The sequence below is a fragment of the Sus scrofa genome, chromosome 3 (genome assembly GCF_000003025.6).
Source record: "Sus scrofa isolate TJ Tabasco breed Duroc chromosome 3, Sscrofa11.1, whole genome shotgun sequence".
In the NCBI taxonomy this organism is placed as follows: Eukaryota; Metazoa; Chordata; class Mammalia; order Artiodactyla; family Suidae; genus Sus; species Sus scrofa.
The window spans coordinates 86202179-86227853 of NC_010445.4; the positions used below are offsets into that span (position 1 = coordinate 86202179).

The window sequence follows — 25675 nt, forward strand, 5'->3', positions numbered from 1 at the left end:
TCAAATGAATCTTTTAAAGTTTTGACTTTATTAGGGCAAGATAGTTACCAATCTGAAAATGTGAGTAAAAGTTTTGGATGCAGTATGTTAAATAAGACTAGTATTTTAAATCTACTTTAGTTCATGAAGTTTCTTTAACATAAACATATTATTACTATTTTTTTCTCTATTTGACTGCTTCTGTGACATATGGGAATTCCTGGGCCAAGTATAAAATCTGAGCCACAACTGCAGCCTATGCCACAGCTGCAGCAATGCGGGGATACTTAACCCACTGTACCAGGCTGAGGATTGAACCTGTGCAGCCATAGAGGCAATGCCAAATCCTTAACCCACTGTGCCAAGTGGGAACTCCCATAAACACAGTATTTCCTCCTGAAAAATGATAGGTCCTATAAATATCATTTAATCAGTTTCATAATATATATGTGATAATTTAATCAGGATTAATGGTACTACTAACGACTACTTTCTCCTTTCTATCTTGGCTTTTTTTCCTGTAAAGTTTTGTGTTAACTCATTACAAACTGAACCCCTTGCTTGCTCCTTCATCTTTAGTCTCCTTCCAACTCTATCTTTATTTCTGCTGAGGTTATATTCTATTTGTTTTTCAGATGAGACACTTTTTGCTCTTCCTGCTGCATCTGAGCCTGTGATACACTCCTCTGCAGGCAAGTTCTTTCTGCTAGCCTTTTATCCTCTGTGTATTCTAACTTCAGCTCTTTAGTTATGTTAACTCTGTGCCCATTAACATAGTAGTTTAAATTTAGTAGTTTAAATTTACTAAAAATTAGCATGGTTCCAAGAATGTTTGCCTACTGGCCAAGATGAAAATTGTATTTTATATGCTGTGTCCGAGAGAGAAATGGTCAGAAACCTGATTACCTGATTATTAATTGGAAATATATAAGGAATTCTTGGACTCTTGATTTATGTTTATGTGTTGACTAGTCATTTTCTCCAAATACAGATTACTTGCTTATAGGCTTTCATAGAAATTAATGCCAATATATAGCATTTGATTATCCCGTTCCCTTTCTTTCCTGTACTGTCAAACTCTCTTCTCAAATCCTTATTTCTTCCTCTAAAACTAGTTAAAAGTAGCTTTGCTCAGTTAATTTGTTTTTCTCAAAGACTTGATGTCTTTGCATAGCATATAATTGTCTCTGTAGCCTTGCACATGTTTTTTTTGACAATAGCTTTAATGTTTTTAGTAATGATTCAGTCTACTTGATTATTATTAACTAAATGTTACTAGTATTTTAGTTAACAGTAAGTCTTTAGTAACACTATTTTGAATCTGTCATAAAACTTGCATCAACTCTGAGAACACTGGTATTCTCTAACTTTCCTTTCTGTCCATGGCCACAGAAAAAATTATGGATTTGAAGGAGCAGCCAGGTAACACTGTTTCCACTGAGCAAGAAGATTTTCCATCTGTCCTGCCTCACACTGCTGCTTTTCTTCCTTCTCTGTCTCCTCTCTCAGCTGCTTCTTTGAAAGAACATGAATACCTTGGTGAATTACCAGCAGTACTACCTACTGGAGGAACACTTCAAGAAATTTCAAATGAAGCTTCTAGAGAATTCTCTGAGAAGGCAAAAAATCCATTTGTAGACAGAGATTTAACAGAGTTTTCAGAATTGGAATATTCAGAAATGGGATCATCATTCAGTGGCTCTCCAAAAGCAGAATCTGCCATAGCAGTGGCAAATCCTAAAGAAGAAGTAATTGTGAAGAATAAAGATGAAAAAGAGCCCTTGGTTAGTAATAACGCTGTTCGTAAAGAGTTACCTATAACCCTTACCGAGCCAGTTACAGAAGAGGACAGAGTTATGTCTCCAGGAAAAACAAAGGACAGTTTTAATGAAAAGGGAATTGCAGCAGAAGCTCCTATGAAGGAGGAATATGCCGACTTCAAACCCTTTGAGCGAGTATGGGAAGTAAAAGATACTCATAAGCAAGGTAGTGATGTTTTGGCTGCTGGAGGTACTGTAGAGAGCAAATTGGGAAGTAAAGTGGATAAGAAATGCTTTTCAGATAGCCTTGAACAAACAAATCATGAGAAAGATAGTGAAAGCAGCAATGATGATGCTTCTTTTCCCAGTACGCCGGAAGCTGTAAAAGATGGTTCAGGAGCATATATTACATGTGCTCCCTTTAACCCAACAGCAACTGAAAATGTTTCAACAAACATTTTTCCTTTGTTGGAAGATCGTACTTCAGAAAATAAGACAGATGAAAAAAAAATAGAAGAAAAAAAGGCCCAAATTATAACAGAGAAGAATGCTAGCGCCAAAACATCAAACCCTTTCCTTGTGGCAACACTGGATTCCAAGACAGATTATATCACGACAGATCATTTATCACGGGTGACTGAGGAAGTAGTGGCAAACATACCTGAAGGTCTAACTCCAGATTTAGTACAGGAAGCATGTGAAAGTGAATTGAATGAAGCTACAGGTACAAAAATTGTCTTTGAAACAAAAATGGACTTGGTGCAAACTTCAGAAGCTATGCAGGAATCACTTTACCCTGTAGCACAGCTTTGCCCATCCTTTGAAGAATCTGAAGCTACCCCTTCACCAGTTTTACCTGACATTGTCATGGAAGCACCATTAAATTCTATAGTTCCTAGTGCTGGTGCTTCTGCAGTGCAGCCCAGTTCATCACCATTAGAAGCTCCTCCTTCAGTTAATTATGAAAGCATAAAACTTGAGCCTGAAAATCCCCCACCATATGAAGAGGCCATGAATGTATCACTAAAAAAGGTATCAGGAATAAAGGAAGAAGTTAAAGCATCTGAAAGCATTAGTGAAGCTGTTCAAGAAACAGAAGCTCCTTATATATCTATTGCATGTGATTTAATTAAAGAAACAAAGCTTTCTACTGAACCAACCGCAGAATTCTCTAGTTACTCAGAAGTAGCAAAAGTTGCACAGCCAGTGCCTGATCATTCTGATCTAGTTGAAGATTCCTCACCTGATTCTGAGCCAGTTGACTTATTTAGTGATGATTCAATACCTGAAGTTCCACAAAAACAAGATGAAGCTGTGATACTTGTGAAAGAAAATCTCGTTGAAGCCGAGTCAATGATAGAACATGAAAATAAGGAAAAACTCAGTGCTTCACCATCACTGGAAGGTGGAAAGCCATATTTAGAATCTTTTCAGCCCAATTTAGACACCACAAAAGATACCTTATTACCTGACAAAGTTTCAACATTGACCCAAAAGGAAAAAATTCCTTTGCAGATGGAGGAGCTCAACACTTCAGTCTATTCAAATGATGGCTTATTTATTGCTAAGGAAGCAAAAATACGAGAAAGTGAAACATTTTCAGATTCATCCCCAATTGAGATTATAGATGAGTTTCCTACATTGGTCAGTTCTAAAACAGATTTTTCTCCTACATTAGCCGGGGAATACACTAATCTAGAAGTAGCCCACAAAAATGAAATTGTTAGTGTCCAGGATGGAGCTGGCTCATTGCCTTGCTCAGAATTAGCCCATGACCTTTCTTTCAAGAATGTACAACCTAAAGATGAGGATAAAGTTCCTGTCCCAGATGAATTCTCCAAAGATAGGGCTGATATTTCAAAGGTGCCCTTGCTGCCTCCAGATGATTCTGCTTTGGCTGCTCCAACAGAGATAGCTGATGTAGTTAAACCCAAAGTTCTTGTGAAAGAAGCTGAGAAAATACTTCCTTCTGATAGAGAAAAAGAGAAAAGATCGCCATCTGCTATATTTTCAGCAGAGCTGAGTAAAACTTCAGGTAATCAATCCATACATTATTTTGTGTTTTCTTGCCACCTTTTGACTTACTATTTAACTTTCCACTACATTTTGTGTAGTGTATTACATTTATAGTGTCTTAACATATCACATTAGTAAGAATTCTTTTTACTGTCTCAATGAAAGGTATTAATGCTTTTTCTGCCCTCCCCCCCCCCGCTCTTTACTTTTCCACACTCAATTATTTGTTGGTCATTTTTATATTGCACCATGGAACTAGAAACCATTTTTTATTAGAATTGGCTTCAATGTCTACTTTTTTCTTTTTTCTTCACTGTCCCAATAGCAATGAAGAGCAAGAGGTATTAAAACAAAATATTTTCAGATGTATTTACTTTTATTTTCCCAGAAATATCTTCATTTATTTAAAAAATTTTTAATGAAAAAAGGTTTCTGTTCATGTTTCTAATGTTTCAAAATAATGCAGTAATATCTAGTAATAGGTATAAAGTTAAGCATATTGAGTAATAGACATTTTGTTGAAAAGTATAAATTGAGGTATGCTGTTACTGATTCTTCTAAAAAGCACTGATTTTCATTTTTTCCTTTTGACTCTACATTTCCCAATGGCCTGATTTCTGTAAAGTTGTTTATGCATGTGTTTTCTTTAATTTTGCATTCTAATTTAGATGTGTTTTCTTTAAATATGTATAATGATTACTGTGTCTTTATTGAATGCCTTGGAGATAGGTAGTACTGATGGCAGAGAGACCAGTTCAGAGTTTGTTGCTATAATTGAAGGAAGATTGTGAACATTAAGGCAATGGAGTGAGCATGGAGACATAGTACTTAGTGTTTGGCTATAATTGCACATGAAGGATAAGGGGAGGAGTTAAAGCTTACTCTGGGAAACCTAGGTTTCTTTTATATGCAAATACATGGATGGCAGTATGAGAAACTGAGTTAGGGAGCATGAGAAAATAGAGTGGGTTTAATGGGAAAAAATAAATTCAGTTTTGAATATGTTGTTGTTATTAAGATTACTTATGAGAGACATCCAAGAATGATGGGTACACATGAGGCTCTTTAGAAAGACCTTTGCTATATGTGTGTATTTATCATGAGCTCAAAGAAACTAAGTAAAGCTAGAGGCATCAATTGGGGGAGAAGAGGGAAGAGGAGGATTTAAGATGGAAGAATTGGTCAACATTATCAGTTACCAGAGAGTTCAGTTAAGATAGGCATTGAGATTTTGTCAGAAGAAACAAGATGTTGTCCTGTCAGTGGTGTGATTGGTCTAGGCTAGAGTTTTGAGTTGAGGCATGAGTGAGACTTGAGCAAAGGGATCCTAAAATGTTGGCAATTGTTAAGAAATTTGAGAATATGGAGAAAAAGTGTTAGCAAGCATGAGGGAAAGAATGGGATTAATAAGGAAGGGCCTTTTTTCAAGGTAAGAGTGAAAGTCTAATTAAATGTGTACTTAGACGGAGTGCATGGGATGAGATCTGGAATTTAGGTGGAGAAAGGAGCTTACAGAGATAGAAGGATTTTGAAAGACTTGATTGTAATGAATGGAAGAGAAAGTATGGCTGAGGTTTTGTGGCTGGAAGTTGATTTATGTTTATTAAAAACAGTGTGTTGGTCATTTGCTGGAACATGATTGGGTTTAGGAAGTCTGAGGTACCTTCTGACTAGGGAAGCAAAGGTAGTGCATTATGAGCCTAGTCAAGGTTGAAGGGTGGTCTGTGTGGTAGGGTGACTTTTCTTTGACTGTGCCCAGCAGCCTTGGTGTGGGTTCAGAAAAGGCAAATGCCTATATTGATTCAAGGTTGTGTTTTGCTAGATGGACAGTAGGAAGACAGTGGGTCAAAGGTGTTGAGGATAGCGGCAAGAGAGTAGTTTGATGTGATGGACTGTGACATCTCAGTTGAAGAATATACAGAGGAGAGAAGAGATCAAATATTTGTATGTTCCTTCTATAGTGAGAACCTGGCTCCTAACAGTACCATTACATTTACTCATTTGTTTAATCCTTGAATACATCTAAAATAGTTTTAGAATTCTTTATAATATCATTATAAGAAACATAATAAAAGTTCAGGATTTTTTTTTTTTTTTTTTTTTGCGAACTCAGCTCCTGACACTAAGATTGAATGTGTATATAGTCAAGTACAGGTTACTTGGATTCGTTTTATTTTCCCTTTTCCTTCTACCTATTCACACCTTCAGTGAAGTTATAATAATCATTTGAAATGAAGTTAGATTAATTTATTTGTTTGCTTTCAGTTTTAGGTTTTCTTTCTATTTAGGACATTTTTAAATTAAGAAATTTTGAAAGGCTGATGGAAGAAGCCAAATTCTCTGCATTTTACCTGGAAAGGGGAGATTACCATTAATGGGAAAACCTTTAAGCACCAAGCACTTTCACATAGGCTTTACCATAATCTGAAAGAAGGAACCATTTTATGGATGACAAAACCCAAGACTAGGGATGTTAAGAAACTTTCCCAAGGTTACATAGAAAATACTGTAGTTAAGTACAATACTTTTGAGCTTCTCATGTGTTCCACACATTGGGCTAACTTTCTTATTTATATTGTTCTTATTCAATTCCACAAGGAAGGTCTTTTCTAGCAAGTGAACTAGGATGTCGTCCTAGGTTTTGTCCCTTTCACAGTTTCCCCATTTTAGAATGAGCAGTTACTGTCCTAAATTTAGCAGACAACCAGGGTGCTGCTGCTTTTATTACATACCTGTTATGTTGAGGGCACTAACCAATGCAAGACATTTTGTAAAGTCTAGCAAGTTGGTTTCTATGTACATTTTCTCATGAGGTCTTCCATTGGTAGGGATAGCAGGATGAAGGTAACATTCTGTTGGTTGTGGAGACTGAATAACCCTATTCAGTTGTTGGTATCTATGTTGTTGGTAGGTCGTTGGTAAAGAAAGGTACTAGTATCTCTTATCCAGATCACTGAGATCTTGACTTATGATAGTGATTGCTTAATACGTGTTTGTTGGTTGCTTGCTTTGCCACTAATACACAGAATGTTTTCAGTTCGTAATCAGAATATAGATTGTATTTTGCGACCTGTTTATCTATTGGTGAGTGAAGGATAAACCAATCACAAATTGATTATTCATTATACTTAAACTGTGTGTTATCTAGGAATAAACAAAGTTTTACCATAATAAAGAACTCACTGCAAAATGGCTCCTTAACTAGGTAAAGAATTAAAAGTTATCCTTTGCCAATTTATGTATACTTATAAATATGGGTTAAAAGATGAATAAGTTTTCTTTTGATGGTGTTTATGACTTAAAACATTTTTCTTACATTTAAAAGATTGATGATATAGCCTTTGTTTTTTTCACAGTAAAGCATTACAGATAGCAGATTTTTGTTAAAATAAATTTTAGTGAACATATTTGGGGTGCTTTTTGATTTTTTATGAACTTCGATTAGGACAGTGAGCAGTTAATCTGATAAAAGTAGAAATTTAAGTACTCTAAAAAAATGAAAATGTTTATTAACACATTGAGTAGAAATATATTTAACTGGAAAGCTTTTAGTAAATGTACAATGTAGCTAAATTAGAAACTGTCTTTTTTTTTATAATTGAAATTTATTTAAAAAAAATTTTTTTTTCCCACTGTACAGCAAGGGGATCAAGTTATCCTTACATGTATACATTTTTCCCCCACCCTTTGTTCTGTTGCAATATGAGTATTTAGACATAGTTCTCAATGCTACTCAGCAGGATCTCCTTGTAAATCTATTCTCAGTTGTGTCTGATAAGCCCAAGCTTGCAATCCCTCCCACTCCCTCCTCTCCCATCAGGCAGCCACAAGTCCATTTTCCAAGTCCATGATTTTCTTTAGAAACTGTCTTATTAATAAAACATTGATTATATTTACTTAAACACTGACATTGTTGAATTAGTTGGTTTTTTTTGGTCTTTCTGTCTTTTTAGGGCCGCAGTTGCGGCACATGGAGGTTCCCAGGCTAGGGGTCTAATTGGAGCTACAGCTGCCAGCCTATGCCACAGCAATGTCAAATCTGAGCCACATCTGTGACCTACACCACAGCTCATGGCAGTGCCCGATCCTTAATCCACTGAGCAAGGCCAGGGATCGAACCGCAATCGCATGGTTCCTAGTTGGATTCATTTCCTCTGTGCCATGACTGAACTCCTAGTTTGTTTTTATGTGGTGCTTATTGTGGGTCCAATACAGATTGAAAATAAATAGGAAATAAGTACCGTAAAAGATGCATTGCTGCAACTTCATTTTGGGCATCTCTTATGGACCTAAGTTCTAGGCCTGGTTTTATCACTGATTAGCCATATGACCCTGGGCAAATGTTTTAATATATTTAGCTTCAATTAAATTTAGTAGTCAAAGGAGTTATCTTGTGGGCAGTGGGTTAATGATCCAGTGTTGTTAGTCACTGCTTTGGTGTGGGTTCCATCCAAGGTCGGGGAACTTTCACATGCATAGACGTGGCCAAAAAAATTTATTAGTCAAAATTTCTCTGAAGGACCTGCTAACTTTCACTGAAGTCAGGGCAGCAGTACTTGAAGCAATCTGAAATAATGTTCTTTGTACAAATTTGAGAAATAGAGAAAAACATTGAAAAAATTTATAATTGTTTTGCCCAGACATAATCATTGCTAATATTTTAGAATATATTTATTATTCTAGTCTATTTTCCATGCATATGTATACCTTATGAATGCAGTGAAAAAAGTGTTTTTCAAGACTGGGATTATACTTTTCATATTGCTTATAGTTTTAAAAAATTTAGCAGTAAATATGACAGTATTTCCCTGTCTTTATTCTTTTGCTGCATGATTATTTAATGCTTTAGTGTTCTTTGGTATTGGATTATTATAATTTATCCAGTCAGTTCACTAGGGCCCTTAGATTGTTTTCAGCATTTTTTATTGATAAATAACCTCTCTATATGTTTCACATATCTCTGAATTATTCTTTTCCATAAATTGCTAGAAATAGAATCCTAGGTGAATGAATATGAGCATTTTTAAGAGTTTTGACAGAAATTGGCAAACATCAGAAAACTTGTACTCATTTGTATCCTTCCTCATGGCATAAGAAAAAAAATCCAATTCTCTGTTAATCACCAACAATTAATAACTTCTTTTGAAAGCTAATGAATTACACATTATACAGAGTTCAGAAAGTACAATTATAGCAAGTCTTCCTGTCTTGCTAGCTCCCTCATCTCCTTCCTACAGTCACCTCCTAGAACTTCTAGTGTATCCTTCCAGGCAGTTTGTACCTGGCTTTTTTTTTTTTTTTTTTACCTTTACCAGTTTGATAGGTTAAAGAAATATCTTTCTGTTTTGATCTTTGATTATTAGTGAAGGTGAACACGTTTCATATGTTTATTGGCTGTTTGTATTTCTTTTGCAAATTGCCTGTTCATACCCTTTGCCCATTTTAAAATTTATAAGTTCACCTCATTCTGAGTTTAGGAGAGTTCTTTACATACGGTGGATGCAAATTCTTTTCATACTACTGTTTTCCTTTAGTTTTCTAAGTAATTTTTATTTTACTTTACATTTTAGTGGACATTTTCAATTTTCACATGGGAAACATACTTTTTTTTTTTTTTTTTTTTTACTAATTCATAGTTTGATTTTTACATTTAATTGTGATCTGTTCAAAATTGATTTTGAATTCTGGTCAGAGATCATTTTAATTCCACATGCCCTTTTGGTGGTGGAGTTGTTTTCCTATTCCCATCACACACTGATCTAGTACCCTAGTACCAGGGGAGCTGTTTTCCTATTCCCATCACACTCTGATCTAGTACCCTAGTAACAGGCAACAATCCTAAAAAAGCCAGAAAATTGAGAATAGTTTTTGCCAGATTGCATGCTTTGGGTTGGACAGCCAACTATACAACACCAACTATATATGGTGTTGGTGCCATCTAGTGTTGTACATAGAAACAAGGTCTATGGCATCCTCTATAATTGACTGTGTGGAAATTCAGTTGGGCAAAGAAATTTAATGAGCTGTGGATGTTTGCTTCAAACTAAGAAATAACTTTGAAAATGCCTTTATAAAAGTATTTTGAATCTTGACACATTGTATTAAGTCAAACAAATGGAATCATGCTGCTGTAAACATGAAAGGACCTCAGACATTCCCCCAAATAGGAACTTTAATGAAAACTTAAAAAGTTTTAACAGATCTGTTCAGAACCTAATGACTATTAAGTTTTTTTTAACTCCAAGTTTAAAAGTGCTTTGGATCTTTTGGAATATCTGTATATTTATTTTAAATAATAATACAAGAAGTCATTTACTTAGTTCTCATTGAATAGGATCACTTTCAGTTTCTGTATGGTTTTTAGTGTTCATTTTCAGCAGCTTATATGAAATTTTTTATAGACCATAAAATGCTCATTATTTTTATTTTAACTTACTCATTTTCTAGACTAAAGTCTTAATTCATGTCTTAAGGTTCAATTCAGTAGTTAATGTTGAAGTGCTATAATTTAGTCCATAGAGGGCATTATATTACAGCGTATGGTGTTAAACAGCATTAATATCTTTTGGTAATGAGATATATGTTTAGTTTCATGCTTTTGTATAGCTCTGAATAATATAAATTTTAAAATAAGTTTAAAAATAGTGTATATATATGTAATATTTATGTGTGTGTGCATATATATATATATATATTTAAAATTCTATTATCTATTGCCAGAAAGGAGAAGTATTAGCTATCAATAGTTGTATACAAGCAACCCCCAATTTAGAGAGTAGCACTTTCAGTCCGAATGACCACTTCTCTCTCACTTATTTCCCTTGATCTCTTAACATTGAAAAGCAAACAAAGCAAGACAAAAACCTGAGTTTCTCTGGGGTTCAGAATTAGAGGAAGGAATGAAATGATAAAGGAGGGATATCTTGGGAGAGTTGAGCTGGGCGGTCTTACAGCTTTCATATTGCTGTCTATTCCAAAAACAGTCTTCCACTGTCTGAGATCCTGCCACTGAGATATAAGCCTCTGCACCCCTCCCCAGTATTTATGAGAGCATTATAGAGAAAGGAATTTATTCCTTTGAAAGACTTAATCATATAATTTTCCCGCTAATGAGATAAGGTGCACTAAGAAAATGAGAGTTTTGATTTGAGATATGAGAGAAGAGAAACATAAAGTGTATGTAGTTTTAGAGCCTGATAGCCTTTTGGAAAGGAATTAGGGATATGCTTGAGGAGGTTTGGGGTGTTGGGTTTTGACATGCTAGGGGAGGTACTGGGTTATGTGGACATGAAGGAATGGGAAGTTGCCAATCATGAACTCTGAAATTTTATTTCAGAAGTTCTCTGTTAGGCTGATTTTGAGTTCAGGAGAAGAAGGATAACCCTCCTCCTACCCCCTATACATAATACACAGTAGGACTTAGAATTCAAATAGCACTTTTATTTGCTCGCATTGTAAATGAAGGGATCTTCTGTGGTCCCCCCCTTTGGAAGCCTTTACTTTTAAGGGAGGAAAATAGGTTCCTTATCCAAAATAATCAACTAGGTATGTATCTGCTCTGTTTGGAAATAATCCTTGGAATAATTTTTCATTCATTAAACAAAATGTTAAATACTTGAAGGAAAACAAAATAAATGGAGGGTTTTTTAAAAAACAGATTTGTGTTCATTGTTTGCCTATTGAGATTTGATATGAAATAGGACCTATAAACTATCCAAAGATAAATTTTTCTCAGCTGGGGGAGAATGGAACCAGATAGCCTGGCACCATAGTTTGTGTGTGTGTAGAGGGGTTCTTCTGTTCAGAGAGGTTATTGTGTTATTGCCTAGACTGAATGGCATAATATATGCACTTTCTTATATGTGTTTTACAGACTTTGTCTCCTTGTAGTTTACTAGTAAACAGCTAGCGCACAGGGTCACTTTTTGTAGGGCACTGTCCTAAGGTCTTTTGCATACACTAAGTCATTTATTTGCTCCTCCTAGTACAATAAGCCTAGCCCGATGACTTTACCTTTTTAGCACATTTGTCTCATCAAGATTTTCAAATTTAACCACATTTCTCTTAGATTACCAAGCTTAAAACAACTTTAGTTTTAAAACTTTCTAGGAAAGAAATGGGCAAAATGTCAATTGATTTATCTTAGCTAATTTTCCCTGTAACTTAATATAATAGCCTGAATTCCCAAGATGATAAAAATTAAAAAAATTAGATATTGCTATATATAAGATTAAATTTCAGGGCTCCTAGTTTGACTTTTTAATCTGCCAGGGGAGCTATTAAGTATATTTAGTGTTTAGGTAAATGAATTTACACATTCTTATTCGCTCAGATGATTTTTAAAAATTATTGAACCTAGTCCAGTACCAGAAAATGTGAATAACATGAATGGTAATACCTTTGCTTCAAGAAATCTCCTCCCACCCCCCTTTTATTAGTGTAGTAATCTCTGATTTGAAAACAGTGTTTGGGTGCTGTTTTTGAGTGTGTTATTCTAATGCTAAAGTATTTATTGGCCTTCAGCCTTAAGGGATTCATTATTAGGAAATACTGTTTTGGAAATATTATGTATTTACTGCCTAGTTTGGGATTTCTAACTGTTGCATGGAGAGGCCAGACATTCTCAGCCATGATATGAGTTGGTGACAGTGTTCTCAAATACCACATTTTGCAGGGGTTCAGTGAATAAAGTTAAATATTAACTTTTGAACTGAGAATACTAGACGCTCTTTAAAAATTGCTCCGCTTTATTTATGTTTGCATTTAGGCATAGAGGCAAAGAACTGAGTCCCTTGATATTCAGGCTGCTTCTGATATGAAGGATTTTGCAGAGTTTTGCAGCCTACACAGTTTTATGGGAAGTTCCAAAAAATACTATACCTATTTCAAGTGTACCTGTATAGTCTTACGAAGTATGTACTTTCGTCCTTAGGCTGCATATCTTATGATACTTCAATATATCGCACATTTGAAGATATTTTCGCTGATTTGTCATTATATGTTTCTGCTTAATGATTAATGATTAAACCAGTAAACCATCAGTTAAACCAGTTGTGAAACATTAGTAAAGACTTAATATTTTGCACTGGAATGAATGCCAGTTTCATAAATTTGAACAAAAATTTCAGGAATTCTTTATGGATTTGTCTTTGTATTTATCAGTAAAATTTTAGCTTGTTATTATATCCTTTTCCCAAAGCAAATGATATAATTAGCACATGAATATTTCTCCTCAAGCCAAGTCTATTAATAGTACCTGCAGTGGTGTCTAATAGATATTTATTGAAAGATTGAGTTGGAGCAGGTGATAAGAATAAGTATATATTTGCAAGTCTCTGGATTTCCATAGTTGTAACAGAAGAAAAAAATAATATTACGTTAGAAATATGTATTCAACTGCTAAAATTGAATATAATTTTTTTCTATTGAAATTTAACATATATTCAATAAATATTAATAATTTGACTTCATGATTCTCCTGTCATGCCCTTCCTTATAAGGGTGCAAAATGCTGATTATTTAGAAGCAAGTAAGAGACTCAGCATTTACCAGACTTGAAATTTAAGTTATTACCCTTCTTTGGATCAGTCCATTTTTATCTTATCAGGTAACTATTGATTTTAAAGTTTTAAATGAAGCTGAAAACCATCAGTAAATTCCCCTGTCAAAAAAAAAAAACAAAAAAAAAACTGCACATGGCTTGAAGTGTATTTCAAGTATATACAATGCTTAACTCTGCCAGAACAACCCCCTTTTCTTTCTTTTGGTAGCTTGCCCCTCCCCCTGCAAAAGTAGCTTTGTTTGGTCTGAGCAACAAGCAAAAGACTAGAACAATAAACAGATAGAAGGCGGTAGTGCCTGAGTATTAGTAGCCTAGTTACAGATTGCACTGCGTCAGACTGCTCCACACCCAGAAGGCGTCAGGTGACTGCAGTTGTGCAGCAGAGGAGACTGCAGACTTCGGTTGAGGAAACATATTTCATGTCTCAGGGGGTAGATTTTTGCAGTTACAGCTTTTCTGTTGGTATGCATAATTGATAATTGCATCTGGAGGGCAGATCGTGACAAGAGATGGACGGTCAGAAGAAAAATTGGAAGGACAAGGGTATATCTGCTTTTTAACCTTTATTCAGTTTTTTTTATGTAACCAACAAAATATTTCTATGAATAAGCTTTGCCATTTAGATATATTTTGGATTGCAAATGAAGCCTGTGGAAGGTTTAAGAGTAAAGAGTTAAAAGAGCTATTTCAAATGTTTTTGCATTTGGTTATGTATGAGAAAATGTCATGCTGTTCTGTTTCACTGGCATTTGATTTAGTCTCTGCATTCCGATCTTTGATTAGGTTCTATTCTTTAATATTGCACATTGTAAACTGTTTAGTTTTAACATATTTCATTTGTTGGTCACTTTGGTGTGATGAATCTACATTTCCATCTTTGTATTTCATAATGACATATTTTCTGTGACTATTTTTTTAAAAAGCTGACTCTCGGAATGGTTGAAATTCTATCCAAAGGTCTGTAGGTAGCAAGATCTTGCATTTACAATAAGCTCGTTTTCTTCTTTGGAAATCTTATTATTAAATCTTTGAAGTTACTACCAGTGGCCTTTTAATTAGATTATAATTTTGTATATCTTAAAATGGTTAAAATGTATACATGGTAGTTTTAAATGTGTGTCTATATTTAAGTCACTAACCCTTGTCCTTGTAATAACCAATCAGTGATCTTGATCCCTTTTCCTCCCCCTTGAAAGCCCAGATCCTTTCAAGTCTCAGTGGATCGGGATTGTGTAAGAATTTAAGCGCATAAGTGTAATGAATATTTAAAAAATATTTTATTATGTCAGTGGTTAAATGTGCCATTTTAAGAAAAAGGGAAGGTAGTAGACTGTATACCTGGCGTTACAATAAATTGTCTTAAAAATTATTAGAGCTATTTTTAAGTAGTCCAACTAGACATTCCACACAAGCAGTTTTTTTTTTTTTGGCCATGTTCAAGTTTTATAATTTAAAACATTATTTATTTCTATAGCAGAATTTTAGCAGGGTTGGTGATAATGTTTCTAAAAGCAATCTGTGGAGCTAATTACAGTAACCTTTACAGTATTCTTTTAAAAATTTGTTCAATAAAGTATTGTGGGGAAAACATGAGCTTAATCTTGTTCATATTGAGACATTGGAAAGCTTTTATAGTTACAATTTAAAGAACAGAAAATAATACGTCTTTGGATTTTTATCTCTATGGTTTTTTATGTGTGAATTTAATGAAGAGAAGGATTTTTATTTCTTCATCTTTCTGACCATTAGCATTACAAAGTGAAAGGTGAATTGCTACACTAGTTTTTGATTAGTAAAAATGATAGTAGTGCTAACAATACAGGGAATATAGGCTTTAAAAAATAGGCGAAAAGTCACATCTGGGCCTATTCTGCAACTTTTTAGGCTCTGTATTTGTAATTTGAACCTTAGTCCATTTAATAACATCTTAAATTCTTTATGTACTCAACTAATTTAAGGATATTTTGAGACTGGAGAAATTAAGATCCAGTATAGTGCATATTATACCAAAGATTTATTTTGATTATTTTTAGATACTAAATATAAAATCAAATTTACTCTTAAATATCTCTGGGGAGGCTCACTTTGTAAGTGAAGTGGCTTGATTTTTTTTTTTTTTTTTTTAATGCTTGTCTTTGGCTTTTTTTGCTTGGAAAGACTCTTTCTGATTCATTGGTTAAGGTTTATTTTAGTATTCTCTTTATCAGCAGCTAATTTTAATGTTGTAGATTATAGATTACAGCATAAATGGAAATCAGTGAGAAGCTGAAGCTGCCATGGAATGAGTTTTTTCTCGTTTTATGAAAAGTGTAACAATAGAGGAAAGTATCTAATCTAAGCTCTCTAGGTATATTAAAAAACAAAACAAAAAAACTTAAGGCCATTTTTTTTTTCCCTGCTGCTTTCTTTACCACCCCTCTACCCTCTAAGTGCCATGGTAGAAACACATTCAGTCATCTGATGATGGTAGCATATGAAGGTATAAAAGAAGTGAGAGATACTCTGATTTCAGTGTTTTTTAAACATTGGGTTGTTTTTGGCCGAATGGCTAGTATTTAAAGCATTTATCTTTCAGGCTAAGACCAACATTAATAATTGATATTCTTTTACATATTTTTCTTCTTGAATTTCCTGTTGTTGTTAGCAGGATATTAAAAACAAATTAAATCTATGTCATACTTGATTTTTTGGGTTATATGGGAAGCATTGATTAAGACAGGTCAAAAGATTTTTGAAGCACTTAAAATAGAAAGGAATGATAGGTTTAGGCATTTGGGTCGGGGGAGAATGATGTAACCACTAAACAAGGTATTTTTGAGACAGTGAATACAGCTTTTTGGGTAGAAAAGAATCTTTATAGGATAGTAGTTGAAAGATAAGTTGATATGATCTAAGAGTATAGAAGATTTGCAAGATCTAGGTTAGGTTTCATCAAACTTCTTTGAAGATGAGACTCACCTAGTGCTTTTTAAAAATATGGATTGCTGTGATCCTCTTCAGATCTACCAAATCAGAATTTACAGGGGAAGAATGTGGCACTGTATTCAGCACCCTGTTGTAATTCATGTTATAATCAGGCAAATTTAAGTGTTTAAGTTTCTTTTTTCTAGTTTAATTTGATTTTGGTCTGAGTAAGAGACTTACCCTTTTTGGTCTTCAGTTTCCTCTTTTGCGTGATTTCTGAAGCTCCCGTTTTGATGTTTTCTGGTTTTTAAAAAGATACCCTGAACCAGATTGCAGAAGTCATTGGGTTTTGGATTTTATTATAAAGGAAATAAAGAGCCTTTGGAAATAGGCTCTTCCATTAAAGTACGGAGTGATAAAATGATAGGAGATTTAAAAGACTGTTTTAGGGTGTTGTGTAAGATAAATTGCAGAGGCACTTAGAAGGAGAATAGGATGGCCGTATTTGTGCCCAGGTTTAAAAGCAAATAGTGCCTGAACTTGGCCTGAAAAGGAAATGACAGATTTGAGAATTTAAGAGAGGAGTACTTGACATTTGACATAGATTTGTGGGGCTAGGGTGAGGGAGGGACTCAAAGGACAACATGAAATTTCAGTCAGAGTGAAACCTTGGCAATGCTAGTACTTTATTATTAGTCGAAATAGAGCTAAGGTAGGTAGTAATAATGCCAAGTTCTGTTTTGGAACCTTCAAATTTGAAGTGATAGAATGTCTCTGAAGCTCATAGAAACGGCAGGTTTAATGATGAATGAAAAATGGGGAATTGAATGCAAGGTGAGACATGAATACTGCAAGGATATTTCATAGAGAATGGAATTTAAGGACAGAAAGCCTAAAACCTACATTGTAGGGACATGCAGGAACAGGAAGTTATAGTCAGAGCAGGGAAAGAAGGATAGTGCTGGTTCCCTATTTTCAAAAAGGGAAGAGTGGTCAAATACTACAGAGAAGTAGTTAAATATGAAGACTGAGAAATGATTGTGGACCCTGTTGAAGTTTAAGAATATGTGCAACACTGCCCACATTTTTAAAAAGGAGATTTTAATTTAATGATAAAATAAAATAAATAAATATTTATTTTTTGGCCACACTCACAGAATGCAGAAGTTCCCAGACTAGGGTTTGAATTCAAGCCATATCAGTGACAATGCTGAATCCTTAATTGCTAGGCCACCAGGGACCTCTAGCACTGCCCATTATTATTAATGCTTTTGGGATTTGGCAGTTAACATGCTGTAGTTGACCTTTGAGAAAAGTCTGTAGGTTGGGGACAGAAATGTTTCTAGCATTTAAATTCAGTTTGAGTATACGGTGAGGCAGACTGGCTTTGTACCACTTCTGGAGCATACTTCATGAAGAAGTTCTTGTAGGGCTCCTTGACCTCTACCTTTGCTAAGTCACTTGTAGTTTCTTTCAAAGCTTAAGGTTACATGGGTACAGGTGCATACTCACACTACCATTCAGGAAGAGAGAAGCAGAGGTCTTGCTGCTTGAAGTAATTGCCTTACTTAATCCCTGTGAATGCCTCCCAAAACCCAACCAACCAAACAAACCAAAAAACCAAAAAAAAAAAAAAAAAAAAAAAAACACCCCAAAAAATTCCAGAGAAGGGACCTGGGGCATTAATCAATTGCAAGACCCATTGATTGGAGGAAGATCCTGTGTTTCAGTTCTAAACTTAGTTGAAATCCAATGTTTAGTCGTTCATTAGGTATTTCTTCTAGATTTTGGTTTAGTAGCTCAAAACTTTGTGTATGCGTGTCTGTGTGTGTGTGTGGTAGAAAATTGTGAAGGTCTATGGAAGAATAAAACTCATTTCACAGAGTGGTTTTGGTGTACATTTCTAATGGTGTGTGCATGTGTTGCAAGGGGGTACATGTGGTACATTTTGTTCTGTAATCTTTTTTTTCCCACTAAATGGGGAAGTACTTTCACTTAAAAAATACTCTACATTGTTTTAATGGGTATAATAGTCTAAATACATACTGCTAATCCCATGTAGTTAAGTATTCAAGCTATTCCTAAAGTTTTTGCAAGTATGAACAATGCTAAAATGAATATAATTGAATGTAAATTATTGTTTTTATTCATGATTATTTCCAAATTGCAGAATTATAGTATTTAGGTTGTTGGTTCATGTTGCAAAACTTCCCTCCAGAAAGATACAAATTATTTTGAGCAATGTATTAGGAAAATCTGTCCTGAGACCTTGGCCAAGATTATATACAACATACGCATTTCTGATGGTTTTAACTCTTTGTGAGATAGCTATTTTGTCAATTTTAAGTAAATTATTTGATGAGAACCACATTTAATTTGAAAGAGTAAATTTGCAATTGTTTTGTCCTATATATGGTTTAAAGTCTTGATGGATAGTAATGGGAGCAATGGAAACATCCTCTCTTTTCTTCATTTACCCACATCTGGATATTCCTAAGGATATTCCTAAGGAACTTCTGTTTTTTTGCTAAATCTTATGTGTCAAGCCAAATTAATCTTATTAAAGTATGGCTCTAAGTATACCACTTAAGGGCTTTTTCTTTACTTTTCAAATTAAGTTCCTAGTATCTATCCTGGACTTTGAGAAGGCATTCTGTGGTCTAGTTCTAGCCTTGATAATCCTATCATTACTTTGTCTTCAGCCACATTGAAGGACTTTTTCGCTCAACATGCCTGTTCTTTGCATTTGCTTGTGTTTTTCTGTCTAAATTCCTTCTTCCCATTTCATTTTAGTCAAGTCATCAAAGGCCCAGTCTTTCCTGAAGTATTCACTAATCCTCCCAGGTGGACATAATCCAGTGTTCCTCAGAACGTCCATCTCTTGCTTTTATTTTGTGGCTTATATTACTTTATATTTATTATATATTATATATAATATGTACATATTGAAGGCAGAAACAGTGGTGGCTTCATCACTGTGTCTTCTCATTGACTCTGCACAGCTTTTCAACAAAGTAAGAGAATAGGAACTTTGATGTTCAGCCAGGTTTTCTCCTTAGCTTTATATACATCCATTCTTGGAAATTTTTAAAGATTGTTTTTTCAAACGGGGTAAATAAAAGGGATTCCCTGCCTTACCCCTTCTTAAAGGAGCAATTAAGTAATTTAAGCTACTTTTGTAAATCCAGATTTTTAGGTTATACCTTCATATAAGACATCTTAATATTTATTTTTGTTTTACAGGTAAGGAAACCAAGAAAACTAGAGATTAAATTATTCTAGTGGCATAGGGACTTTGTCTTTATTCTACAATTTATGTTTATACTTGACCAGTTGAAGACTGAAAATTATAAAAGCTGAAATAATCCATGTTTTGATGTTTTATTCATTTGTAGTCGAACCGTGACATCTTTTTGTATGTTTCTCACTCTGCACTGAAAGAGGCAGTAAGTAGTCTCTCACACTAGCTATGAAAGAAGGTGAGTTTGGTTAAAGTTCAGTATAGTCACATGGTTTTTATAACAAGCCTAGTGAGGGCTCTGTGGGCCAAGAAAGAATTTCTCTGTGACTTTAGGGATTGGATTACATGCTTTCGAATGTAGGAAAAATATTGAAGCAGTGAATAGAAATCTTCTTTTGTCTCCAGGTATCCTCTAGGTTCCGTTCCTTTTTTATTAACATGTTTCCATTTCTTGCTAGAATTTAGGCTCAAGGATGCTTATAATTTAGCTAGTTCTTCTCTTTGCGTCTTTGGAGCAATATTCTGAGACCAAATTCTGTTTCTGTTTTATCATGGGTAGTGTTTCCTTATGTTATGGGTGTGTGTTTGTCAGTATGTAATGTATAAATATATCTATTTAAATCTGCTTTACTGCTTTCAAATTTTTAAATCCAGTCATCTTTTACAGATTTGTGTAAGGTATTGATAGATGCTAAAATACTCTTGTCTCTCTTCAGTGCTATATCACCCCTATCTTATATTTATTCTATGTAGTGTTTTCTTAAGGAGCTCAAAGCAACTTAAAGATTAAGAAATTATTAAATACTAATGATACTCCCCAAGTTTATTGTTAATAAAGCTGGGAATGGAGAGAGATTTAGGAATTATTATTCTCAGATTACAGATTTGCAAAAATTCTGATTTTCCATAAGATTTTCTGTAAGGATAGCTGTTGTAAATGTATAGTTGTTATATACACCCATTTGTGTATTTTTTTTCCACCTAAGTAATCTAAAAATTAAGAGATTATTCTGCTCAGTGAAGTGAATACTTTACTATTAGTCATTTATTCATTGAGTGTTTATATGGAGTGTGTGCCACAGGTGCATAAGGTTATAGAAGTATATAAATAGTTCACTGAAGTTCATTCCCTTTTTTTGAACTAATAATTTGCTCTGACTTTTCCCCTCATTCCAGGTTATTAATAAGAGTTACAGAACAATATGTTTTCCATGTATTTTTTATTCATAGTAGAAAATAGCAATTTTGTATTTCTAAGGTTTGGTGCCTATTGTATGGATGCCAACAAGAGGTGAAGTTGTAAGTAGAAAGTTAGAATTATCGTCTGCTGTATTTTTCGTCATCTTCTAGTAAAGGTGGAAATGGAATGTGTAATTAAAGGAAGTAGTGAAAACCATATGAACTATATGTAAATTGGTGTGATAGTTTTGGAACCTCTTTATTCTCTATCTCCAAGAAGTTTGGATTTCCTTTGGAAAGCAACAACCACCATAGGTAGTTTTTACCTTGCTGCGATATACTGAGACTTTTTTTTAGCAGAAACAACCACTTAAAGAGAGCTCAGATTTCATAGCAAATAACAGAGTTAAGGCTTTATCTTGAAACATAAAACCAACAATTATGAAAATAAGTTTTAGGAGTTGTTGTGGCTCAGTGCTAAGGAACCCAACTTGTATCCATGAGGATGCGGGTTCGAACTCTGGCCCTGCTCAGTGGGTTAAGGACCTGATATTGCTCTGAGCTGTGGTGCAGGTCACAGATGTGGCTTGGATCTGGCATTGCTGTGGCTGTGGTGTAGGCCTGCAGCTGCACTTCCAATTCAGCCTCTAGCCTGGGAACTTTCATATCTGCTGCAGGTATGGTCGTAAAAAGAGCCCCCCCCCCCAAAAAAAAACAAAACAAACAAACAAACTTGAGTACTGATAAATACAAAATGTGGTATAATGGAAGGAATGAGACCTTCATGGTCAGACATGAATTTCAGTCTATAACCCTGCAAAGTTTATTTAATAATACTTCAAACCCTCACTTGCCTTATGTATAAGATGCTAATGATAAATACTTTATAGAATTGTGATTAGTGATAATGTATACAAAGTACTTGCACAGTTCCTTGCTCAGAATAGGGGGTTACTAAATTAGTATATAAAAGGGAAATATAGAATTCATGCTAGTTTTTTTGTAAAATGTTTCTTCCTTAGGTGTTTGGTGGTTGAAATGGCCAATGCACTGTAAAGTTGTCAGAAGTAAAACAGGGAAGATTTAGTGATAAAAAAGACAAGGACCTGAAATTGTGTATCTTTCAAAAACTCTAGTTACAGGATAAGGGAGATGGTCAAGAGAGATGCTTGTTTGCCAGATACTTGGTTGAGATACTTTGTAGCAATACTAGGTATTCATCAACCTGAAATTTGCTAACTGAACCAAGTTAGCAATGCTTTCAGAGGAGGTAGAATTCACATTTTAAAAAGTCAGGGCTTAGTTAAGCATCGTATTTAATATTTGATTGCCTTGCTTGACTTTGTCTCTTGACACATTACCTTTATTTAGTGTGTTTAGTTCACCAAGAATTTTCATATGTGAAATCTTTCAGTTTCAACTAAATTGTTAGGTGTCTGTTATTTTCCTAATTTTACATGCGGGGAAACTAGGTTAAATAATCTAGTCAGAGTGAGAAGAGGAAGAAATAGGATTCGAGCTCCTCTGTCTTTGCTGTAAGAGTTAAGCTCCCACTCTGCACACATCTTTTTGTGGACCTTCACCTGCCATTTATTAGCCAAGTGAAGGCTTACTATGTGGAGGTACAGGCTTACTGTCTGGTAATAAATGATCAACTGAATTCTAGCCACTTTTCCTGGCAAGTTCTGGGAAGAATTTGATTTAAGGAATTGTGATTTTCTAATAAATTCATAATTACTTATTAATACAAGGTTTATGGTTGTGAAAAATAACTAAAAGTTTAGTCTTATTCTAATATTTGTATGTTTATGCTTATTAACTTCCTTTCTAAATATGTTTCCCCTCTTTCTCATTCTTTACCTGACTTAACTGAAGAAAACTATTTGCTTTTGCTTAGGAGGTAGGTGTTTTCCTGGTAACCATTCTTTGTCCTCCCACCGCTTTTAGAACTACCCAGTTCAATGGTTTTTTTTCCCACTCACACAAAAGATTTAAAAACTGAAACCTGACTTCAGGCTATTCAAGGAAGAGTTTCATTAAGAATTTGATTGGAGGCAAAATGTAATTGGATAACCCTGCATGTAAGGCTGGCACTATTTTTAGCTATGACAGATAACAGTTGATGATTACCAAATGTAGGTAACTCTTCTTATTCTGCATTGAAAAGTCTCTCTTTTGAATAAAAGATCATAGTATATTAAATTATTTTAAATTAAAATGTTAGTTTGATAAGGATGCTGCTGTTCTCTACACTGCACAAAACACAATCAAAATAAAGATTTTTCACATTTTTATTTGAATACAAAAGTGGGGAAGCACTGCAGAAAGTGAATCACTTTTTTCTAAGTGACAAAAATTTGTTTAAATTGATCAGCATTATTTTAGTAATCCATAAGCATGCTCCACTGTTATAAGAGGAAAAAGCACTGTTAGATTAATTTCAGATCCTTTTTATTTTTTTGGTCTTTTTAGGGCCCCATCTGAGACATATGGAAGTTTCCAGACTGGAGGTCGTATCTGAACTAAGCCTCCATGCCGCAGCCACAGGCACAGCCACGCCAGGTCTGAGCCATATCTGCGATCTATATTGCAGCTCATGGCAAAACCAGATCCTTAACCCACTGAGTGAGGCCAGGGATTGAACCAACCCACATCCTCTGGATACTAGTTGGGTTCTTAACCCATTGAGCCACAGCAAGAACTCCTAATTTCAGATCTTTAAGAGGATATTTCATGAACATTTTATGTGAGACTAAAGTTGAGGTCACAGTAGGTTACCTTATGTGAACAGCGCTTCATTCTGCCATATAGAAGAAGTCTTTAGGAACCATGAAGGGCTAAACTTCCCTTGTACAAATCTTTTATCTTAATTTTGGTTTTTCAAGAATAAAGAGGCCATTAAACTCCTCCTACATAAACAGAACTAATAAAGTGACTACAGAGGAATCCAAAATTAGCATTTTAGTGACCCTACAGTTCTTATTTAAAGATTTTAATTTGAAAACATTATCGTCTTTAATTAAAATATTTCTATTCCTAGGAATAATATGGCCACTATTCAGACAGTGCAGCAAATATTAATGAAGCAAATAATGAAAGTATAAAAGATGAAAGGCGTTCATCAGTCCTTTGGGGTCTAGTAAGGAGAGACAGGCCTGCAAAGCAATATTTATTTACTATTTTATAAATTACCTGAAAACATTGCTATTATTTAATAAATGTAGATATCTAAGAATAGTTTAAATAAAACAAATATTAGGTCAAAAGCATAGAAACATTTTTGAGTAAATTAAATAGTATTAGTACATGCCTTAAACTGGCACAAATATGCATTTGTTCTAATCAGTAGTATTTATTGGAGGTTTAGTTGGTTCAGGTTTTATGCTTGGCTCTACAGACATGGTATATAGGTAGTAAGATAACATGCTTTCTTGTAGCACTTATGACCTAGCAGAGAAACAGATGTTAAAATGAGTAAATTTTTTTTTTAGTTCTTAATTTTTTCTTAAGTGTTGATTTTTATATATTTATAGAATTATTTATATTTAATTTTATAATATTTTCATCATCCTCCTAAAAAATCTTACATCCGTCATCAGTCACTCCCCATCTCCCTTCCTCCTAGTCCTTGGCAACCACAAGGACAAATCTACTTTCTGTCTCTATAGAAGTGCCTATTCTCAACACTTCGTATAAACAGAACTATACAACCATGTAAGCTTTTGTGTCTGGCTTCTTTCACATAGTATAATGTTTTCAAGGCTCATCCAGGTAGCATGTATCCGTACTTATTCCTTTTTATGGTCCAGTAATAATTCCATTGTAACGTTATTTTGTTTAACCATTCATCAGTTGATGGACATTTGGGTTATTATGAATAAAGCTAGTATGAACATTCATGTATAAATTTTTGTGTGGACACAGATTTTCCAGTGTTTTGGGTGGAAATTCCAAGGAGTGGAATTGCTAGGTCATACGGTAACTCTGTTTAACTTTTTGAGGAATTGCCAAACAATTTTTCCACTGTGGCTGAATTTTACAAACCCATCAGCAATATAAGAGGATTTCAATCTCCATCAGTTCTTGCCAACATTTGTATTGTCCATCTTTTTTATTTTAGCCATCCTAGTGGGTCTGAAGTGGTATCTGATTGTAGTTTTGTTTTGCATTTCTCTAATGACTAATGATACTGAGCATCTTTTCATTGCTTACTGGCTGTTGATATATATTCTTTGGAGACATTTATATTCAAATACTTCGCCTATTTTAAATTGATTTGTCTTTTTATTGTTGAGTTATAGGAGTTTTTTAATATAATCCGAATACGTGTTTCTTATGAGATGTTTAATTTGTAAATATTTTCTCTTATTCTGTGGTTGAATTTTCACTTTGATCGTGCCCTTTAAAGCACATTTAAAAAAATTTTTAATGAGATCTAATTTATCTGGGTTTTTTAAAAACTGCTTATGCTGCTGGTGTTATATTTAAGAAACCATTGCCTAATCCAAAGATATGAAGACTTTAACATGTTTTTTTTTTTTTTTCTAAGAGTTTTGTAGTTTAAACCCTTTAGGTCTTGGATCCATTTTGAGTTAATTTTTGTATATGGTGTAAGGTAAGGAAGGGTCCAACCTCATTCTTTTGCTGTTCGATACCCAGTTGTTCCAACACCATTTGTTAAAAAAACTTTCTTTCCTTCATTGAACTTTCTTGGCATCCTTGTCAAAATCAATTGATGTAAATATAAGGGCCTATTTCTGGACTCTTAATTTTATTCAGTTTTATTCAATCTATCCTTCCTTGTGCACCCACCAAACTGATTACTATAGCTTTTTAGGAAGTTTTAAAAAGAGAAGTGTGAGTTCTCCAACTTTGTTCTTTTTCAAAATTGTTTTGACTATTTTGGATCTCTTGCATTTGCATATGAATTCTCTAATTTACTTGTCAGTTTTTGCTAAAAGGCAGGTAGGATTTTGATAGAAATTGCTCTTTAGGTTAATTTGAGAAGTATTACCATTTCAATAATCCATTAAT

At 34.3% G+C, this 25675-nt stretch overlaps 1 protein-coding gene across 7 annotated transcripts in view; it reads left to right on the forward strand.

Annotated features, from left to right (window-relative positions):
* The window catches only part of RTN4 (reticulon 4), a 72105-nt gene that overhangs the window by 22157 nt on the left and 24273 nt on the right, over positions 1 to 25675 (forward strand). For 2 of the 7 annotated variants that reach the window (XM_005662541.3, XM_021085559.1), the window contains exons 2-3: positions 615 to 671; positions 1489 to 3774. The exons of 1 other annotated variant lie outside the window; for it this stretch is intronic. In XM_005662541.3, coding sequence (XP_005662598.1) covers positions 615 to 671; positions 1489 to 3774 — 2343 coding nt within the window. 7 annotated transcript variants of the gene reach the window in all.